This window comes from Battus philenor, unplaced genomic scaffold (assembly GCF_028537555.1).
Source record: "Battus philenor isolate CCGP_79_NKW_IND1 unplaced genomic scaffold, ilBatPhil1.0.hap1 SCAF_23, whole genome shotgun sequence".
NCBI classification, from domain to species: Eukaryota; Metazoa; Arthropoda; class Insecta; order Lepidoptera; family Papilionidae; genus Battus; species Battus philenor.
The window spans coordinates 11700987-11722695 of record NW_027181686.1 but is presented as its reverse complement, the minus strand read 5'-3'; the positions used below and the strand labels follow the sequence as shown (position 1 = coordinate 11722695).

The 21709-nt window shown below is 35.9% G+C and overlaps 1 protein-coding gene across 2 annotated transcripts in view; it reads right to left on the bottom strand.

Annotated features, from left to right (window-relative positions):
• LOC137924051 (rho GTPase-activating protein 12-like) overlaps positions 1-21709 on the bottom strand; it is a 76925-nt gene that overhangs the window by 14899 nt on the left and 40317 nt on the right. For both annotated transcript variants that reach the window (XM_068767363.1, XM_068767364.1), the window contains exons 3-8: positions 7492-7603; positions 6508-6707; positions 5323-5511; positions 4413-4522; positions 3773-3887; positions 2435-2549 (exon numbers count right to left, since the gene is read on the bottom strand). In XM_068767363.1, the coding sequence (XP_068623464.1) occupies positions 2435-2549; positions 3773-3887; positions 4413-4522; positions 5323-5511; positions 6508-6707; positions 7492-7603 (841 nt within the window). The remainder of the gene's footprint in view (positions 1-2434; positions 2550-3772; positions 3888-4412; positions 4523-5322; positions 5512-6507; positions 6708-7491; positions 7604-21709) is intronic.

Genomic DNA, 21709 nt, shown 5'->3' with positions numbered 1-21709 from the left:
ATGAACGTCTTGACCGGAAACGGTTGACACATCCGCAAGTCATAATTCCACATCACAAATCGAGATGCATACACCGTGGCTCGCAGAAATAAAAAAACAACTCACACTAGAACGCGTATCCGAACGTAAAGTCAAAATAATTTTAAACGCGGGAAAATGTTGACACGATTTTTGTTCACAGATTAAATTAGAAATGGCGTAAATTGAATGAACACACAAATATGAAGGAGTTTGACCCGTCGATCACGGGACACTGAACAAGGAAAACAAGTGTAAAATATATTCTGTCTATTCATTCCAATACCAGGATTATATTCGTCATGCTCATGTTAAACATACGCTGTGTATTACGTATCAAATTATTTATTTCAATAAATAGTCGAGTAATCAAAATTAAAAAAAGTTAAAATATTTTAATTTTGTTTTGTGTCTAGCTTTCAAATAATCGTGTTGTCAAATGCTATAGAAATACTAATATATTCTCTAATTCAGTGCTCTAAACTGGACTCAACACGAGTTCAACCTTTTCGTTTTAATATAAAAATATATATATGTTACATAGGGGGTAGTATAAGAATTTTAGAAAGCCTAAGATAGTGCAAAGCACATAAAAGTTTGAAAAACACTACTCTTAATAGTTTTCCATGTAATAAACGAAATTGTTAACCTGATATAATCCGGCCAAAATCCGTAGTATATCACTGGAATAAATAAACGTGATTTCCTTCTGCCACGCATTTGTATTAGCCATTTTTTTACCTTATGTTTAATTGTTAGTACTATTTGCGTATTTATGTTTGTTTATAATTGTTTATGCAATATATTTTATATCAACTTTAATGAGTCGAATGCTTGGTATATGGTTGTGAAGACTAAGACGAATGTTCAATGAGTAGGGCAAATGCAATCAGGACACGCAAACATCTAGCTGGCAATGATTGGAACAATCTATTTTTAAATTACGAATCTTATACAACATTATATGTATCTATTTAGTTTTAATTTTTTTATTATTACTAGGATCCATATTGCACAGACATTGACATTTGTACCTTTGTTTTACAGTACCCGGCGATAAATATGGCACATCGACCTTTGGAAAGAGACAATCTGCTAATTTCGGCTTCGTAGAGCACTCTCTCTGTCCCACATATACATTGTACATTTACGTTTTTTTTTCGATTTTTTTATCACGTCTTGAATGTTACAGTGTTTAAATAAAAAGTAAGTCTCTTTATCTATTTTAAAAACGTCCTAACAAAGTCCAGTGTTTAAGATAACTCTTCGTGCGACCACTTCCTCATTCCTACTCCACATTGGCATCATCAGATTGTATGCCAGTATCCGTGCGGCGGTTGCCATATTCGTCACATCGATGAATCTTTTTAATTAGTTGTACAGTACTAAACCAGTAAACAATTTTGGTAGGTAAATTATTTTTTTCCTCTTTAATCTATTTAAGATTATAAAGATAATTTATAATCTGTAGTCGATTTAAATCACGTTCTTTTGATCCATATTTAGATACAGTACCCGGCGATAAATATTGCACATAGACCTTTGGAAACAGAGAGAGTAGTATAGAAAAACTAGTGTATTTTATACGAAAAAAATAATTATCAAAAGAAGCAAATGATACTTGTTGTAACAGCTCCTAATAGATACCGGACTGTTTGTATTTCGTGCGACAGAGATAACGGTCTACGAAGCCGAAATTATCCGATTGTCTCTTTCCGAAATTCAATGTGCAATATTTATAGCCGGGTAATGTACAGGACATCTCTATATTGTTATTTTTTTTTTACTTTCGAGGAAATTTCACATGAGATACCCTTTCACTGTGAGGGCACCAAAAGAGTTATATCTGATTACATACCAGCTAAAACACAACAATCCTTTCTGATATCAGTTATAAAGTTTCGGGAACTCTTTAAAATACCGTCGCAGTTTCAATGCTGTGTCTCTACGAAAAATAATCAAATGAATCTTCCCAACCGTTATAATAAAATGTGTTTTTAAATAAACCTTGTATATCATACGTCAAGCAGATCACGTAAGCCAGCAAAAGTATGACCTTGGTTCAGGTGGCAGTCACCTCAGCCATTTAACCCATGCTCATTAGAATACAGCTAAGATATCCTCTGTCGTAAGAGGCGACTAAAAGGACATTGAGGGTGGAGGCCGTTATCCTCCTATCAATGCAACCTCAAGGAGGTCAGCAATGCAAAGTCTACTGTTCCTGCAGAACGGTTCAGATTCCGGGATGTTCCTTGACACAGAGGCATCTGCGAGTTCCACAGGAACTCCAGCGACCCGTCCTTTAGTACAGAGGACCAAATTGTAATAAGTAGAAATCCGTTATAACCTTGTTCTTCCACCAGAGGGTAGTATACTGTCTATCGATATATCACCCCGAAGTAAAAAAGACACCCACCTTTCTTAGTCCGGTTGTAGTGCCTGGTGACCGGAGGCGTTCTGCCGAGGCTCTCCAGGTCTGTGTTGCTGCTCTGGTACTGCGGCCCTGGGTACTCATCTAGAGTTGGTGGACCCTGTTGAGAACATAGGTATTCTTATATAACTAAAGTAGAGATCATTCTTCATTCATCGTCATTCTTCTTCGTTTATGGCCAGATCTTTTACCACGCAAGCTGTTCCAGGAATTATTTACCGATGAATATAAGACATGCTAACTCACTACCTATTTTTAAGAAAATGATCTAGTAATATTTACTAAACCAATGATCATTTAAGAAAAGGACCAATATTTAATTTGGCACTAATCGGTGTAACATAACTCCTGAAGATGTACCATGGAAGGGTGAAACACGTGTTGAGTGAATTAACGGTGGCGGTTGTGTAGTTGTAGATGTGCGCATTGTTTGCCGCATACGAATTTATCAGCGGGCTGGCGGGCGGTGCACTTTGTTGCACGACTACCACTGCTTGTGCGGAAGTGCCTAAATATTGGTCCTTTTCTTACCTAGGATGGACTTCCGCAAGGTAACGCCTGATTCCATTAAATATTCAATGATCATTTGTACTATAATTCACATCACATCATTACGATTACACTATTGTAACCAACGATCTTTGATTTAAAATACATTTTTTAAACTAGGATCTTTATTTCACAGACATTAACGTCCATGCCTTTGTTATTATATTTCCGATTTTTTTCTTGTTCTAAACTATGTACCAATTTAAATCCTAGACTATTTCAAACAAAGTTGAAGTCAGCTATTTATTATGATTATGGTTTTTGAAATCATTGATATCTTGTTTGTTTTTAAGCGAAGCCTTAACAATGTCCAGTTTTTAAGATTACGTTTCGTGCGACCACTTCATCCCTACTCTATATTGCTATCAGGTTGTACGCTAGTATCTGTTCGCCACATCGATGAACCTTACGATCGCATCTTGAGTCTCGTCCGTGCAATACACGCACGAGTTCGTGTGATGTATTGCTACCACAGTATGATGGACACTGTTATACAGCCCGAGGGTGTCTGTTGATCGACGGACAATGACCGCCTCGATCTTCAGCCCCTGAACCTCGTGGATGGTGAGCGTCCTTCAACTTGTCTCTGTACTTGCCTTGGCTGATGAGAAATTATGTATCGGCTTTGGTGTGAGCAAGATACAATTATTGAGCATTGAGCCATATATTCACCACTTTCTAGCTTTTACACGTATAAACAATCATCCTGTATTTTCAAATCATAAAAAATCATTCAGGAAGTAGACAAGAATCCAGGCTGTAGACTACACTTACCAATTTATATATGATGCCCTGGATAAGTTTCAGGAGATGCTTCGCTTTCTCATCTGTCTCATCCTGGAGTAGATAGGTGTCGTACCCAACAGTCAGCATAAACGAGCGCGTATACCTAGAACGAGGGTATGCTGATAAAATAATAATTTTGATACTTGCCATTACAAAATCAATGTCAATCGTCAAGGATCAAGAAGGATTAGATTTGTTTTCAAAATTCTACAAAAATATAAGACGTACTAAGTCACTAGCTTATTTAAATAAAATTTTTAATCAATGTTTACTTGGCTTTTGCTTATTTATACTTTAATTATTTTCTTCTCTCTCTTTCTCTCTTTCTATTCTTTTTAAGGCAAGTTCGATCTAAGTTAGTTTTATGCTTTTGTTTATTATCATATAATTTACGTTTTATTGTTAGTATATATTAATTAATGTATGCTATATACATACGTATGTTTATGTCTGTATGTTTCGTATATATGTACACGTTAACTACTGTTTCTGGTATTGGAAGGTTGCTAATGTAATAATGAGTAAATTAGGCTACTTTTATTTTAGGAAAATTCTTAAAAAAAAAACTTATTATAAAATATAACGGCAGTTCTGTGAAGAGCATACGAAGAAATTCATGTTTTCTTACCTCCTGGTGTGACTCTGTATGCAGGGTAGCACGTGAGCGTTGCGGAGGGGGAGTATCAGCTCCGCCCGTGGGGCTGTCGGACTCGGGGGAGTTCCCGGCTTTCGAATCTTCTAGAATATCAATTACGTCTTATTTAATACACTGCTATGTCGATAGTTCAAGAAAACATATACGAAATTCTCTTCATTTATCATTATTTTTTGAAATATTCTAAATTCTACCAAGTATATTCCAGTACGTTTAATAATATTATATCACATAAGAATAGATATACTAAAATAATTCATCATCATCTTTAGGACACATCACCATTTCAGCCATGGAATGTCCACTGCATATAGGAACTTGTGGCGTGCATATCGCGCGCCACTCAAACACCAAGCTCTTACCCACGTGACCGTCAATCGCATCGCGGCGGCGCAGAGAAACAGATAAATGAAAGATGGCGCCACAGTAGACCCAACGAAAATCTGCATCGCGCTGTTGAGAGTCTCCGCGCTCATTATAAGGGCTAGCGGAGGTGCGGTCAACATATTAAGAAGCAACTGAAGATCGAGAAGCAACCGAAGAACAAGAAGCTACCGAAGAACAAGAAGCTACAGTACTACGACCACTCTTACACTGGTGACCCTTGGTGACTTCTATAGATTTTCAATAGGCCAGGTTGGACTGGCATCTTTCAGGGACGTTAAAAAGGTCTTTCCACCTTAAAAGGCTGTATTTAAGTGGATATCCTCAGGTGCTGAGAATTTAAACAATTGAGCTGAAAGATGGCCGCTGCAAGACTTAGATTCCTATATTCCTCAGAATATCGGCATGATCACCAGACTTACGCTGCCCGCATCATCACCGGTGATCAAGGGATTTCCCACGCAAATAAATACTAGAAGTTAAAAGAAGATTGACATACCGTTGCATTATAAGTCCTCTGATCCTTATAGAAGTAGAGTGCGGTGTTCGTGAGCACCATGTAGCTGTCGCTCCAGTTCTTTTTACTCTTCTTCCCACTCTCGGAGTACTTGGTTCTCTTCAGAGGTCTCTCGTCCACCACTGAGCTCGCTGACTGCGCTGCCGGTTCCACCGTCTGACGATCGAAGGCCTGCGAAGTTCGACTGATTTATATACAAAGATTTTTATTAATCTAGAAGTAAGGCAGAAAAAAAGAAGACGAAGAGAGATTGGTTGCTAAACTTTTTCTCCGCTTTGTAAAGTCATTTGAGTTTTCTTTTTAAATTTTCTATCTATATTTACAATCAGCAAGAATGCTTTAATTAAATTTGTTGATCGGATTGTTGTAGTTTTTGGTGATGAACCTATTTTCGATGATGTAGATTATCTTTTTAAACGGAATACACTCATCAGAGACTTTTCTAAATAGTTCTTATGACATTTCAATCTCTTTTTATAGATTTTATGGAATATTTAGATCAGTTCGTAGACAGTCGGCATTTCCAAATGTTTGTGGACTGTAATTATAATAGCTGGGTAACGTGAGGAGGGAGGGAACAGGGGGTAGCATCACGCAGGCTTTTGGACGCCTTCTCACACCCTCTGCTATTGACACATATAAGACCATTGATAGCCATCTTGAAGAATTTTTAAGAGCGTTGCCATAATGTACTTTTTTGAAGTGCCTATATAAATGTCACTATTTATTCACGTAAGTTAATATGGTCACCAGATATATGAGAGCTGAAGTGATAGCAATCTTTTCTGTGTTTCTCTTATAGAAGTTCCTCACTAACCAACTCTCTAGTCTCTAGAAGTCTATAAAAATACGGTAAATATGTACGTAATTACAAACAAAATATATCTATGTATGTATACATCAGACTCACATATAGTCATTTGAATGAAAAGTCCTATGAAGGACCTTTTAAAGAGTCAATATAGATAAAGTAAACCAAATTACAAGTACCCGGCGATAAATATTGCACATCGACCTTTGGAAAGAGACAATCGGCTAATTTCAGCTTCGTAGAGCGTTATCTCTGTCGCACGACTGACAAAACGTCACATAGATGGTGTGGGGCAGAGATAATGCTCTTGGCTGAATGTAAATATGTTATAGTACTTTTGATCAATTATTAAATACCTCAACAGGGGGCAGTACTCTTCGAGGAGCTGGAACAGGGGATCTCTTGTGCGCCACCATGGAGCGGGATTTCCTGCTCCTAGCGTACGACGGCTCCCGTTCCCGGACCTCAACATCCAGACTGTCACCGGACGATGACGCCGGGAGATGTATGTGGTTCGGCCGCAGGTTTGGCACGATCAGGTTCTCCGTTGAACCGCCTGGGAATAAAATAATGAAATGTTACGTTGCTAAGATATTATAGTATTTATTTAAAACGAGAAGAAAGTCAAAAAGGGTCCAATTTTTTTGAAAATAGAATCAAGTTGTAATTATCTTTAATAGAATGCTTCGAATTAAAACTACAAAGGTTACAAACGCACCCTGATTTGATAAAAGCTACAACAAACTAAAATCGCTATTTATTTTTTAATGTATACTAAATAAAACTTATCTATATTCTATTTTCATTTTTTATTTCAATTAGAATCATTTTTTTTCGTTTTTATTTCAATTATGCGAGCCAGGTATGAATTTTACAATTTATGTAAATTCTCACATCACCCACAACTCTAAGCGTCATCATACGTTCGCCGTTTTCGTTTCAATTCAAATCACTATGAACTGTCACGGCAATATATGAAATCCATTGAAATGACAGTGGCGCCATCTGTTGAAAATTCATTATACCAGGTGAGAAACCTTCGCGGTCTCATGCACAACAACTTTGCTAAAGATCATCACGTGATCAAATGCATAGTTTATGACTCTTAAGGACATACAGACAAACATTTTTATATATCCCGTGCACTTAACTATGTCATTTGTCCACCTACTGGGGGGTGGGGGCGTAGGAGCCATGCCCCGTCTACTGGCTCGTGGTCAAAACTCGAGAACCTTCCGGCCTCAACGGCCATCAGTTGCACGAGCGAAGTACCCAGCCTATTACCACCACACACGAGCAATTCTTCGAGATACTCCGTTGATCTTAAGAAGATTACATACCTAATTTCTTGTTGATCCTGACAAAGGGGGGGCTGTCGGCCGAAACCTTGCCATAGCCCCGCTCCAAATGAGCACTGCGCTCTGAAGCCGGACTCCATTCCTTCGCTGACTCCTGGAACAATTGATTACAATATCAGACTGCACATCTTTAACTACACTCTTTGATTATATGTGTAAAAGGGTAAATGTATCATTTGTTAGCAAAAACCTTAATAGCAGTGCTTTCCAACATTGGGCCCACATCCCACAGTGAGGCAATTTGATTGTAAATTAAGACAATTCGAAAATAAACTACACACGAGTTTAATCCTTTCTTTTAGGGGGACATATAAAATTTTAGAAAGGCTTAATTGGGTCATGACAGAAAAAAAGGTTGCGTAACACTGGTTTAAAGCGATCACTCTGAAATATGTTACATTAATGTAAATATTTTCTTTTGGAATACGACCTACTAATAATCTTTGCCTGTACAAACTATGCAAGGAGAGATAGTACACAATAATTATGTAATGTAATATAACCTAATTACGAAAATGCTTTTTACTACGTAACCTATTACATCACATTGATATTTCGATAGACGCTTACTGTACATCTAAAGATATCTACAGGGGGATATATATCATAATCGCCACACTTGGCAGCTTTGTTGGCGATCGGTATATACTATGGTACACAGAGGGCGCTGATGCCCATCCTCTGGACTTGTTAGTGAGTAGTGGTCATCCTATATAATTAACGCACAAAGTGTGAATTATATAAGATTGTATCCCGGGAATCGAATCCGCGATTTAGAAACGCAAGCGTCAGTCTTCTACCGCTGAACTACCATCACTCAATATATTGATATGTACTCAAAATTTATTTATTTTTATCTGAATATATATCGACAATATGTTATAACACCTTTTGTTTCAATGAAGAATAGGATGGTGTCTAAAATATTACACCAATACCTCGCTTTGCGTCGTTTCGTTTTTTTCGAAGTTGCGTCGCTGCTTAATTAGTACTAATTTTCACTGTGCGTCGTTAGATTTTCGAGGTTGGGTTGTTTTGGGTTCGAGTCTTTAATTTATTTTTTTTAAATTTTAATTTTTTTCTAAAATGTGTGAGTAACATTGAAAATGAGAGAAATAAGAAAATAGTGATATATAAATTGTATAAATAAACTAAACTGCAGTAATTAAAGATGGATGAAAGGATATTAGAGCGGAAGAGAAATATAGAGAGAATTATGGAATGAAGATTAGAATAATAGGAATTTTGAAGAATGAAAGAAGAATTTGATTTAGAAAGTTAATCCCTGTTCCCAACAAAATAGGGGGTGGAACGAGATGTCCCCAATAGCGGGGGCCACGTAAAAAGAAGTGGGAGGCCTATCCAAGCCACTGTAGAACCTTTCAGTCCTAATGGCCACTTACGTCACTTTAAATAGTGATAGTAAAAAAAAAGTTTTTTTTTTAATTAGTCAAAGACCAATAGAATGTCTGCCTGTCAATCTCAACACGCGACGTTTTACTAAGCGTCAGTATTTTATTTTCTTAATTAACATTTTAATTAAAAAACAAACCGTAAAATAGATTAGATTACGATTTCCGGAATTCCGTTGATGGGTGCGCTTTGCTTTATGCACCACAGATAATAAATGCAGATTATATAACGATGCCGGAACCCGCCCACGCGTGCATATTCGCACGCGGATCTCTATCGACGGATGTGACGTAATTAAGTTTTATTTTTAAACGATAAATTTAATGGTGGGTCAACAATGTGCGATATTACTACTGGATTTATTAATTATAATTTTTATGATCATATTATAGGGGCACCGATCTCTGGTCTCAGCCAGAAGCTAGGCACAGGTCGTTTTAAATTGATCTAAATGTCTTATATGATAATGACAAAAAAAGAAACATTCATAGATTAACTATTAATAGCCTGATTTACGAAAGTGTTTTTTTTTAATATTACTGTGTTTGCTTGAGGGTCTAGATGAAGGGAAAAATAGATTTTTTTTTAATTTCGTTGGAAAGAATATTATACAACAGTAAAATTCGTACAGCCAACCTATAAAAAAAACTGATAGTAATGTGAACATTCGGTTTAAAAGATTGGTATCAAAATTGAAACTCTAGGCTATTAAGGGTTAAGTATATGACATATGTATATATACTCTGTGTTCAAAAAGAAAGGTGAAATTGTCATTGACAACTTCCAGGCATTACGCAGGTATTTTTTTCATGCATTGGTAGGACTGTCTATAACATTTGCTAAAAGGTTTATTTATCTCAGAGTTACATGCGATTTTCTCAATTGTTACAAATTTGCCAAACGCGTCAGGTTTCGATTGAAAATCGCACAATTTAAAAAAAAAAACTTTAAAAATTCGACTGATATTAGTCTGGCTATTCAACAAACTCAAAAGGCTAATACGGAGATGCAGGTTTGACACGATTGAGGATATAAAAACCGAGTGTAAAATCTTGAAGGCTATACCGGAAAAACACTATTCTGATTACTCCAAGGATTGGAGATAGCGTTGGTAAAAGTGCAATTTATCTAACGGTGATTACTTTGAAGGTGATGAAATTGATTTGAAAGAATAAATACTTTTTTATCATAGTATCATGTTCATACCATAATCAATCAATAACACCGATTCACAAACTGTGATAATATACCCTTTGACTTGTATGTTTCTAATTGAAAGTATATATAAAATATTTTTTATAATTGCGAAAACACTGATTATTTAAAACTTTTATATAGGCATTATCATAAAGCAGATCTAACAGCCAAAATTATGAAATAAGAAAGCCATATTCACATTGACCACTTTAAATAAACCCGTACGATAAGTAGGGTGCGATAATGTTGGCAATAGTACCAACAAAAAATGTTTTAGTTAAGATTTTATCTATGGTTTGGCGAATCTGTAAAATATGTTTTATCTGTGCTCCCTCTCTGCTCCCTACCGGCACCGAGCACAAGTGTTTTCGTTTCCTTGTAAAATTAATTCTTAATAATTTTATTCATTCTCTGGACCAAGGCCTTTTAATTAAATACAATCCACTAAAGTCAATCCCAATCTTATACAGATACAAATATATAATCAAAGTCAAAAGTGTCAAAACAACCAACTATTTTATCAACTAAGGATACTTATAACAAGCTTTTAAACTAAAGATAAAGATACTTCGCCATTCAACCACTTCTCTTGAGTAAGAATCAATAGGGCGGGCGGACATCGAGTGGCCAATGTGATGCAGCTTCAAAAAGCAATCTAGACCAAGGGAGCTCGGCCCCTACATAGAGCAATGATCTATTGATACGCCAATCCTTGTCTAGCTAAAATCTTGCCAGCATCGTGTATATACAGGATGATCAGTTATAGGTAAATGTTTTTAATGTGTGAATATGTCGCTCATTTCTCCAAAAGCTTTCACATCTATTAGATTAGTAAAGAAATATTATTATTTCTTAAAACCTTTGATTTTTGGATAGTGTTACCATATATCATTCAACGAAAACAAGATGACCACGTGGTAAAAACTGCCTTAAGCCTCCCAGAATTCCCAAGAGGGAGAGAGCGTACAAAAGCTACGTGGTGGTCTAATATCAGAAAGGAACTGGAAACCCTTCAACTTGATGCAGAGACAATCCAGGATAGAGTGGCGCAAATTGATAAGGAGACCCAACCCCAAATAAAGGAAAAAGGGAAGGAAGAAGAAGAAGAGTTACCATATATCATGGATGCACAGACCGCGGCCCGCCGGTCGAATACTGGTGGCCCGCCGACAGCAAATATAATACTCTCGTACATTCGAAAAATATTGAATTCTAATTATTATCAATTCTTTATTGTCTTTATTTACCTATACTTCTGGCGGCCAGCCCGCCATCAGTTCATGATTTGCCCGAGTGGCCCCTAGTCTTAATAACGCGCAACCATGCCATATAATTGACAGCAAATGAACTATATATTCATGCTTTCTTTGTTCGCGTCTAAGGATCGTTGTATAAGTTACATTACTGTAAATTACATTTAAAATTCTCCTAGACATTACATTAGTAAGAATAACAAGTAAACATTTTAAAAGCCAGCCAGAGAGTATTGGAGACCATGATAGCTGGTAGAATTGCACGCAATCGGTAGCTGTTGGGGCCGAAAGGTTCTCGAGTGAAGTTCTTTGAGAGAGACCCATGCCATAGTGGGCATCCATCTGCTTTAAAGAAGAAAGGACGTCTGTCAGGACAGCTGGTTACCAATTCACAGGATGATTGGTTATTAAGTAAGAAAAGGACCAATATTTAGCCACTTCCGCACATGCAGTGTAGTCGTACAACCACCGTAAAACCGCCACCGCCAAATTACTCAACGTGTGTTTCACCCCTCCACGGGGCAACTTCAGGAGTTATGTTACACCGATTAGTGCCAAACACAAAGTGAGGTTGAGAGTGTGGTTGTGAGATTCGCATTGTTTACCGCATACGCATTTATCAGCGGGCTGGCGGGCGGTGCACTTTATTGCACGACTACACTGCATGTGCGGAAGTGGCTAAATATTGGTCCTTTTCTTACTTAGGATAGATTTCCGCGAGGTAACGCCTGATTCCATTAAATGATTGGTTATTGCTGCAAAAGCTTCATCAAAGTAAATGACAGCATTTATTTAAAACTTTCACTTCTATCTCCAATCATTCTGTATAAAGTTATCACTTTGAATAATGTTACATTTTTTTTTAATTCGCATGTGACAGAAATATAGCTTCTAGCGGCACTATGACTGTACGGACAGATAATAAATAACAATAATTAATTTTAAATTAACATTTCACTCTGTTTATTATGATATAATTTTACAAGAACTATATAGCTATATTACAATCGCAAATTAAAAATATAGCCAATGATAATTCAAGAAGTAAATAATATATTTGAATGTGAAATATTTCCTCAAACGAATTATAAACGGAACGGGTTCGCTTCGTGTGGACGAGGAAAAAACAAGTACACGAAGCTGGCAACACCACGCATATCGTTTTCGCGCCCGCAGCCATGTCATCGGTATATACAAACAGCTATTCAATCCGTACATAGCTCAATTGACGACAATTACACTGACATTATTCAATTAAATCTTGCATTAGATGCATCGTGGACTGCATGTATCGTGGTCGATCCGATATCTATGTTTAAAACAGCAGAATCTAAATATGTGTCATCATAATTAGCAAAGTCTTAATTATGTGGTCGTTTTCAGGACCATGTTCACCCGACACATACCCTGGAGTAAGTCATCCCAAATAATTTTGAATGACGCAAAGAATTGGGGGTGAGTTTTGAATGGAACTACTGAAGACCATCACAACAATGTAGGAGACGATAATAATAATAAACCTTCTAGAAGCATCCCTCCATCTGAATATTTGAATCAGGAGGAACCGAAGAGGACACCGCTTCTAGAATCTCCAAGGAAAAGGCATCCTTTCGCACGGCTCCGTTCTGTATGGCAATCACGGAAGCTGACTAGGAGAGTTAAGCTCAAAATATTCCGGTCCAATGTGAAAACCGTGTTGCTATATGGATGCGAGACGTGGAAGGTCACCAACGATTTCACGCGTCGGCTCCAAGTCTTCGTTAACAACTGTCTTCGACGTATTCTCGATATACACTGGCCTGAGAAAACCTCCAACGTAGATCTCTGGAAACGCTGCGGTGAGATACCGATCGACCAGCAGATCAAACGCCGCAAGTGGAACTGGATAGGCCACACGCTCCGAAGGTACCCTGATCATATACCGAGGCAAGCCCTAGAATGGAATCCTCAAGGAAAGCGAAGACGTGGCCGACCAAAGTAAACCTGGCGGCGGACGATCACTGCAGAAGTGAAGGCAGTTGTAATGAAGTGGAGCGAAGTAAAGCGCGAGGCTCAAGACCGTTCGGAATGGCGACGTACTGTGGAAGCCCTCTGCCCATCTTGGGGACATAGGAATGGATGATGAAACCAACGATCATAGAGGATGAAAGTTTCTAGAGTACCGACCACGATAATTGCAGTCAAAGTCGCGGGAAGTCCCTAGATGCGGGCAGAGCAAGACCGGTCATATCGGCGGTCTTCGGGGTAGACCTATACTCTGCAGTGGGCGTATATCAGCTGGAATGTAGGTGGTGATAAGACCTTAGTATCTAGATCACAAATTATACCTAAATCAAAAGCCTCCGCCATGTTTCTAAGTATACAAAGTTCTCCATATAACACTTAGTCATATAGAATACTAACTGTTCCCGCAAACGTTGTTTTGCCATGTATGTTATTTCTAGGAAACATTAAAAAAAAAACAAATAAAAAATAAAGGTTGATCGTAGAGGGGTGAAAATTTTAGAGTTGTATGTATTTATGTATGCTGTATCATAAAAAAATAAAAACAAAAAATTTTGTTTAAAAAATAAAAAATAAAAAACAAAAAAAATTATCTAAAATTCGGGGGGTGGACCACCCTTAACATTTGGGGGGATGAAAAATAGATGTTGTCCGATTCTCCGCACTGGCCGATATGCGCGCTAAGATTCACGAAAATCGGTCAAGCCGTTTCGGAGGAGTTCAATCACGCACACCGTGACAAGAGAATTTTATTTATTGGAGAGAGATATATATATATATATATATATATATCCTATATATATATATATACATATATATATCCTATATATATATATATATATATATATATATATATATATATATATAGGATATATATCTCCAATAAATAAAACATAGCTAAAGTCACTGGAAAAGATCAAGACCAGACAATATAGTGATCTTTGGGAAAGACCTATGCCTTACAGTGGGCATCCATCGACTGAAAGATAAGAAGAAGGAAGCAAAACGTAGCATCCAAAAAGTGCACATTGCAGATATTCTTTATATCCCCTTTTTTAATGTCACTTAATTTCTTTACCTCCATATGTACCAAAAACATTCTTTTTAAATACCATTTCTTGATGCGCAATTGCTGCATATCTATATAACAACCACCAGTCCAATATCTCCAAGTCTTCAAATGAAAATCTACAACCAAATTGTACCACCAGTAAAAACCTACAGTACTAAACCCTGGTCTTCCACTTCGGGCTTCATTAGAAAATTAACAATCAATAACCCATGTGCTCGAAATTTTCCTGGCATATTTAATCAGGAATAAGCAAATCCTTAGACGAGCGAAAGTTTCCTATATAGCCCAACGGATGGGCAAGTTCTGTAGCAGTAAAATGGACATATTGCGTGAAAAATCGATGGCAATGGTGAACAAGACGCCTGGAATGGTTGGACATCACGAATCTGCCAAACGCAGCGCAGATCATCTATCAATAACATGACAGACTACCTTGTAAGATCCTGGCAGGATATTAAATGCAGGTCGCTTTCTAACGCGTCCTATCAAAAAGGTTTATGTTCAATAGTGGACTATTTACGACTGAAATGATAATGATGACGTTTACTTAAATAATCTTTAACCACGTTTTACTTTTTTTAGCCTTCACGTGACGTAAACGGGAAGACCTATTATTGATATAATGTAATAATTATTTCCTCAACAACGCTATTGTTGCCACCTTATAGAAATTTATGACGCATTGACCTAAAAACTAAAGAGTTATTTTTTTTAAAATACATACGCTTTGGTTATAAGAAATTAGTATGCTGACAAAACATTTTTAAACTATCGTCAACAGATGGAGCTAGTTGTATCACACTTTGACAGCTGTGTAGATTCAACATCCAGTCAACTGTCAATGTCACAGAGTTTCTTTTACTTATGGCCACTTATTGTCAAATATCTTCTCGTCGACGGCAACGAATGTCTTTGATCTTGGGCCTTATAAGAAAGCTCAAGATCAACCAAAGACCAGTAAAAAGGCTGTAGAAACTTTTGCTGCGAAATCGAATCAGAAATAGAAATGAGGAGATCCAGAGAGAAGAAATCGCTGTGAAGCCGGTTAGATGTCGTTCTTTTAAAATAAATTTAACATATTTTATTGCCTCCAAATGACTCAAGTAAACAAGTTTCAGGATTATCCATTTATTTCGTCTAAAATATCTGTTATAAGTAATAAATAATATATACTGCAGATTCGAGGGAGCAGAGGGCGCTTAACCTAAAGGCTCTTTTAAGGCAGCGAAACTCGAGGGCTCCCTAGAAAGCCTTATCAGCTCAAGCAGCTACAATCTACTATTTTACCGGACTACCATGACCTGGTCAATTAAGTAAACAACATATTACCCAAATATATATCACTGACATAACAATAATAAATTGCCGCCATTTGTAACTTTTGACAGATATCTTTGACAGTTTACACAAAATCATCGTTATGGCTGCATTCATTTTAAGGTACGAATAATAACAATGTGACGTAATCTGTTAAATTATTTCTATATGCAAATATAATAAATAATGAATTCGTTAATTGGATTTAGATGCGATGTGACTTTATATTCGATTTTTAATTTATGTTTTTTTTTACTAGTTGTTTGTGTACAGCTATTCATAGATCAAAGGGACATACCTTTCCTATGTTCTGGCATTACATATACTCGTATTAACAGGAATTAAGTTATTCTTTTTCTAACTCCACATTTTTTGTTAATAAAACAATTGTAGATTAATTTAAAATACGAAACTTTCGAAAATAAAAATGGAATAATATATTTGAATTTGAACAACGTACTTAATGAGAGAATTTTAAATTTAGAACGACAATTATTATGATTCTTAACAGCCACTTGCGTTGATTGCGATGACTCAAAGGTTATAATAGACGTCCTGTTCCATTTCCGTTGATATAGGAATTCCGCGCTCGGAGCTCTCACGAAATAATGTTGCCACAACAAATTATAATTACCCTCCCGAACCAAGTCCTCTCCCTCTTCACTTTGAACATCGTTCCACTTCCTTTTTCACACTTCTCATCACTCGCATGTCCACATTTTGATATCTAAACCACTAAACATACACGTTCTTCACACACGTTTCCCTTTGTAAACTATAAATAAATTAAAACTAAGTAATAACGTGGATAGGGAAAAGTTGTTTAATAAATCGCGCAGGACATATTGGCGCTGTGTCACACCAACAATTGTGGCTGGTGGGCGCGAAACATAATGATATTGTTGTAGTGATGCGACGTGTCGATGGGTGGTCGATTCTTGTCGATAAAATCTAACCAAATATGGCGGTCAAGTGACGTTCGTCGAATTATAATTTTTTTCGTATTAAAAAGTTAATTATTACTTTGAATAAGATAAATATAGTTAATATTTATTACTCTATACATACTGTATAAGAAAAAATAAATTAATTAATGTATTTCTGAATCATCAGTTTATTTATTTTTGACGATTGGGTTTCACAAATTGTGCATTAATTATCTATGATTTTCACTGCTCAGAAAGAAGTTTCTAGATAGACAGCAGCGTCCTCTGCGTATAATACCACACTATGACCGCCACCCCGCCTGTCATACATGGCGATTATGGTATATATATATAGCATATATTTGAGAGAAATATATGTTTCTAAAGGCCTATTCCTTGCTTGAATCTATGAGCTGAAACTAAGAAGTTTTAAGTTATTGTTATAAAGGCATATAATAAAAACTCTTTTTCTTACTTTTCTATTACAGAACTTAATAATAGAAACAAAAGACGAAGTAATGTGATTATATTTTAATAGTAATATTTTATGCATGATATTTTTACGTTTGTCGATATTCTAACAGGCCTTTAGGACAACTGTTCTATTTTAGTTTTTGTTTTCAGTTGGTTAAAATAAGAGTTTCTTGGTTCCAGTTCTATTATCATCAAAAGTTTCCATTTGTTCTTTATTCAAAGTAATCCCTAAACGATAAAATGCACTCCAAACAGTCGGAACTGTCATTTTCCTCTTTAGTCTTCAAGATTTTCTTCGATTTCATTTTTTTCTCACACTACCAATGAAGTTTAGTCGTGCGACAGAAAAGACGCTCTACGAAGTCGAAATTAGCAAATTGTATCTTTTCAAAGATCGATGTGCAATATTTATCGCCAGGCACTGCACGCGTTCTTTTACCAATATAATAAAATGTTATACTTATCCGAAAGCTCAAGGTTTTGAGTTGTTTTTTTTTATTTAGTCTGTTTTAAAAATAAATCAAAAGCTTTTAAACATCGATATCTCGCATCGCATCACTACAGCTCCGTTATCAGCGGTCGGTCGTCGAATCGACGCTAGGAAACGTTCGCCATCGTTATCTTACGCTTTATTACGAACAAACTGATTGCCCCACACAGCGGAGTCGAATCAATGAGCGCCTCAGTGCATTCGAGTGGGGGCGAATGTGAACTCAGAATTCGCTTTATTAAACAGCCAATTAGCTATATATGCTACAAATTTACTTCTCAATTAGCAACGTAATAAATATTTATAGAAAGCTAAACATATGCCAATGATCCAACAAATATAATGTACATATCAAAAATTATATCATTCCATTTAAAAAAACAACAGTTGAGTTTCCTACTGGCTTTTCTCAACAGACCAGCATTCTGAACTGGTGATATCTTACTACAACTCATGTAAAAGCCTAGAGGATTTGCAAGTTGAACTGGCAGTACAGGCCACATGTGCAAAGAACAGATGACAGCTACAGCCTTAAGGTTCTGAGTCAGACCGCTTGCAACAGGTCCTATTTTAAGTATTTATGAAAAAGGCTTTAATCCAACAACAGACTTTCTACAACTAAAATGATGATGATGGAAGGTTATATCCATAAAGGTGTGTGAATCTTGGTCTACCAAAGTTCTAGAGTTTTCCACAGTTTAGTAGCTAATGTTTTAATATATTAAGATATAGAACCTCAAACTACAGGAATATAAAGTATTGTATATGTTTTTAGACCCTTAGAATCACTAAAAGATTATTTCTTAACAAAAATTACAATCCAAAGTTTAAATTTCGAGTGATCCATAGTTTTGTAGCACTTGTTTACAAAATGTTATAAAAAAAACTTTAAAATTTAGTAAAGAATAATGTCTACACATTAAATATTGAGTTTAATTGTATAGAATAGTGTGTTGCAAGGAACATTTCGAGTTTTCCATATTTTCTCAACACATGTATTAATATTTAAAAAAGAATATTTTGTTTAAAAAATTCTTCATATATTTTATCATCGTCATCATTTCAACCGTAAGACGTGGACTGATGAACGAAGGTCTCCCGTTTAAAACGACCAGAAAACTATATTCGGACAACTTTAACAAAGTTATCTGACGCACTTTTTGCCAAATTAAGTTTATTTTTATATTTTTTACGCTTTAAAAATTGAATATCACAAGCCTTATTAACACTTAAAAGAATTAGAAATAAATTATAAAATAATAATCGCATATATACAGCACTTTCGTTCCCGTCCCGACAAACTGTCTGCCATATCATGGCGCTAGTGCAGCAAGCTTTCTACACTTTGACGTCAATTGATAATAAGCATTCATAAAACATAACTTAGTTTGCTCTTGTTTTACTTAAGTTAATATCTGTGTTGTTTATAATTTTGGCGGGAAACTTCTATCACAAATTTCACGTACTTTAGAAAAAGACAGAGCTAGATCGTATTTCTAACCTCAAAAAAGAACAAAAATAATAAACAGAAGTAATAAAATAGATGCTCTAAAAAGTCGAAATTAGCCGATTGCCTCTTTCCAAAGATCGATGTGCAATATTTTTCTCCCGGTACTGTACGGTGTCAACAATTCGTACCGTTAATATATTCTTTCAACAAACTTTAGTAAATCTGTCAATATTTGTTATGTTATTTGACGTTTTTTACTGTTATATAGTGACAAAACACTTAACAGTATACTAAAGACATTTCCAAAATAATTTAAGCATAAAGCACCTTTTTCAAAACAAAATATGCCTTTTTTATTAAATTATATATGTGTACATACTTTTTTTATTACAGTATCTCAATAAACACTGCAAACATAAACATAATTGCATTTGAAATGGGTTCATATTGCTGAAAAGCTGTTAAATTTGAAATGAAAACGCCGTAGTGTTTGTCATTGAAAAATAAATTCTTGCGTGCATATTAAAGTACACATTTATAGATTCAAATTCAATTCACTCGATCGTTGACAGCCGGACGCGTCGATGGCGCGCGCGCCGCCATCTTGTTTGCGAGGGAAGCGCATAGTGCTGCGCGCATGGCTAATGACGCGACATCGGTAATCGGACAAATTAGCAACCAACTACGGATCGCTCGTCCGGGACCTTTGACTCACCGGTTTTACTCTGTTTGCAAATTCGTCTTCCCTCTCTTTCGTTTACAACTCACTATATATAGACAGTCACAATGTCTAAGCATGCCCTAATTTGTTATACAATTCTGCATTCATGAACGTACATCTAGGAATTTTTTCACACAATTTATTACAAATTAAAACAAAGAAAACTTTGTTAAACCAACGCCTAATAAAGATGACATTGAATAAACAAAAAAATATTAAAATACGAAATTGATAAGTTCAAGTAGCAATGCCAAAATGGGATGGTGTCGTCCATCTATTCAACTTTCAGGTTCTGGATTAGAAACCTTCGAGTTGGACGTTGCAGAAGGTTGACAGAATACTTTATCTAGGTCGTGGGTCTAAGATGCTGGAATCTAGACTGCTTTCAACAGGTCTTATTTTAAATTTATAGGGAAGACTTATGCCCAGCGGTGGACGTCTTCTGGCTTAAATGATGATGGGAAATTAATAATATCAATTATTATTCTTAGTTTTAATATCGAATATCACATATATTGGGGGAACCGGAAGGTAATGTCGCTTTTTTAAGTTAAATTCACACGACTACATTTTTAACAAGTTTTTATTTCTAATCAATAATATATTCAATTTGTTATCAACCTTTTGCCGTCTAGTATACAATCAATGCCGGAGCGGTAACAAATCAATCGGTTTTCATGTAAAATTTGTCGACAGATACGACATTACTTTTTTCCCTAATACAAACCATATAAATAATCCCATAAATGAAGTAAGGATATTTAAAATATATCTTTATATAAAATACGCTATTTTATTAATGCCATAAAATTGAATCGTTATCTTAAATCAAATTAGTAATAGTTTTTAATAAGATCATTGCAATCATTGATAATCTTCAGCCTATTAAGTTTATGTTAGTTGGTAAAGCGCCATCTATTGATAAGAACAAACAACAAACTCAATGAGATTTATAATTTCTTTTGATGGTTGTATAATATAAAATATTAACTTAAAATTCGAACAAATCATATCCAAACATATTTATCGTGAACATAGTCTAAAATATAGTAATATGCTTTTTGACAGAGCCTGTGTTTAATGGATTTCTTGAATTTACTAAGAAATAGAATAACTATACTGAATGTCAATAAGGCAATGATTAGATTTCTCGGTTGTAGATTGTCACTGCTAATAAATAATGAAACGTTTTACTTTGTTAAATATCCTGAATATTCGAGAAAAATCCTTTTGTTATATATTTATATATATGAACTATAATCAATTGGTCTCAATTCTATACGTCATGAGAAGAAATACCCGATTTCTCATATTACGGTATCTTCTTACTGAAAAACTACATCAGTTTCAAAAGCACCGTGGTCTAATAAAAGCCTACAACCAACTCAATCGTTTAGTTTTTAATTATCGTCTTCAATATCTATAATCCAATTTTATTTAGGATCGCAATGTCACTGCTGTCCAAATGGCATTTGCAGATTCCACGGGTTTAAGATGGCAGAGCGAAGAGGGCATCTAGACAAAGTTCTCTTTTAAAATAGCGAAGTTCGAAGGCCTCCGGGGGAACGGAATGCTCTATGGAGTGAGCAAGGCCAAAGGGCCCCACAAGTGGACCTCGGATTGGGCTATCACGTTGATAATACCAGCTTAGTAACCTCTGCTTGGCGAGTTGCTATTGTCTGACTTATATCACCTCTACCATATCCATTGGAGATGTTGCGGGAGAAACTTTTAATGCGTCTATCTAGTATGATCGGTGGTTGGCGACCCTGGTGATATATGATCCGACCTCGTATTGCTTCAAAAAATTCAGGCATTATTGTCATTTAAAATCGTATTAAAATTGTGCTTGCTGTATAATATATACCCTATATTGTATACAA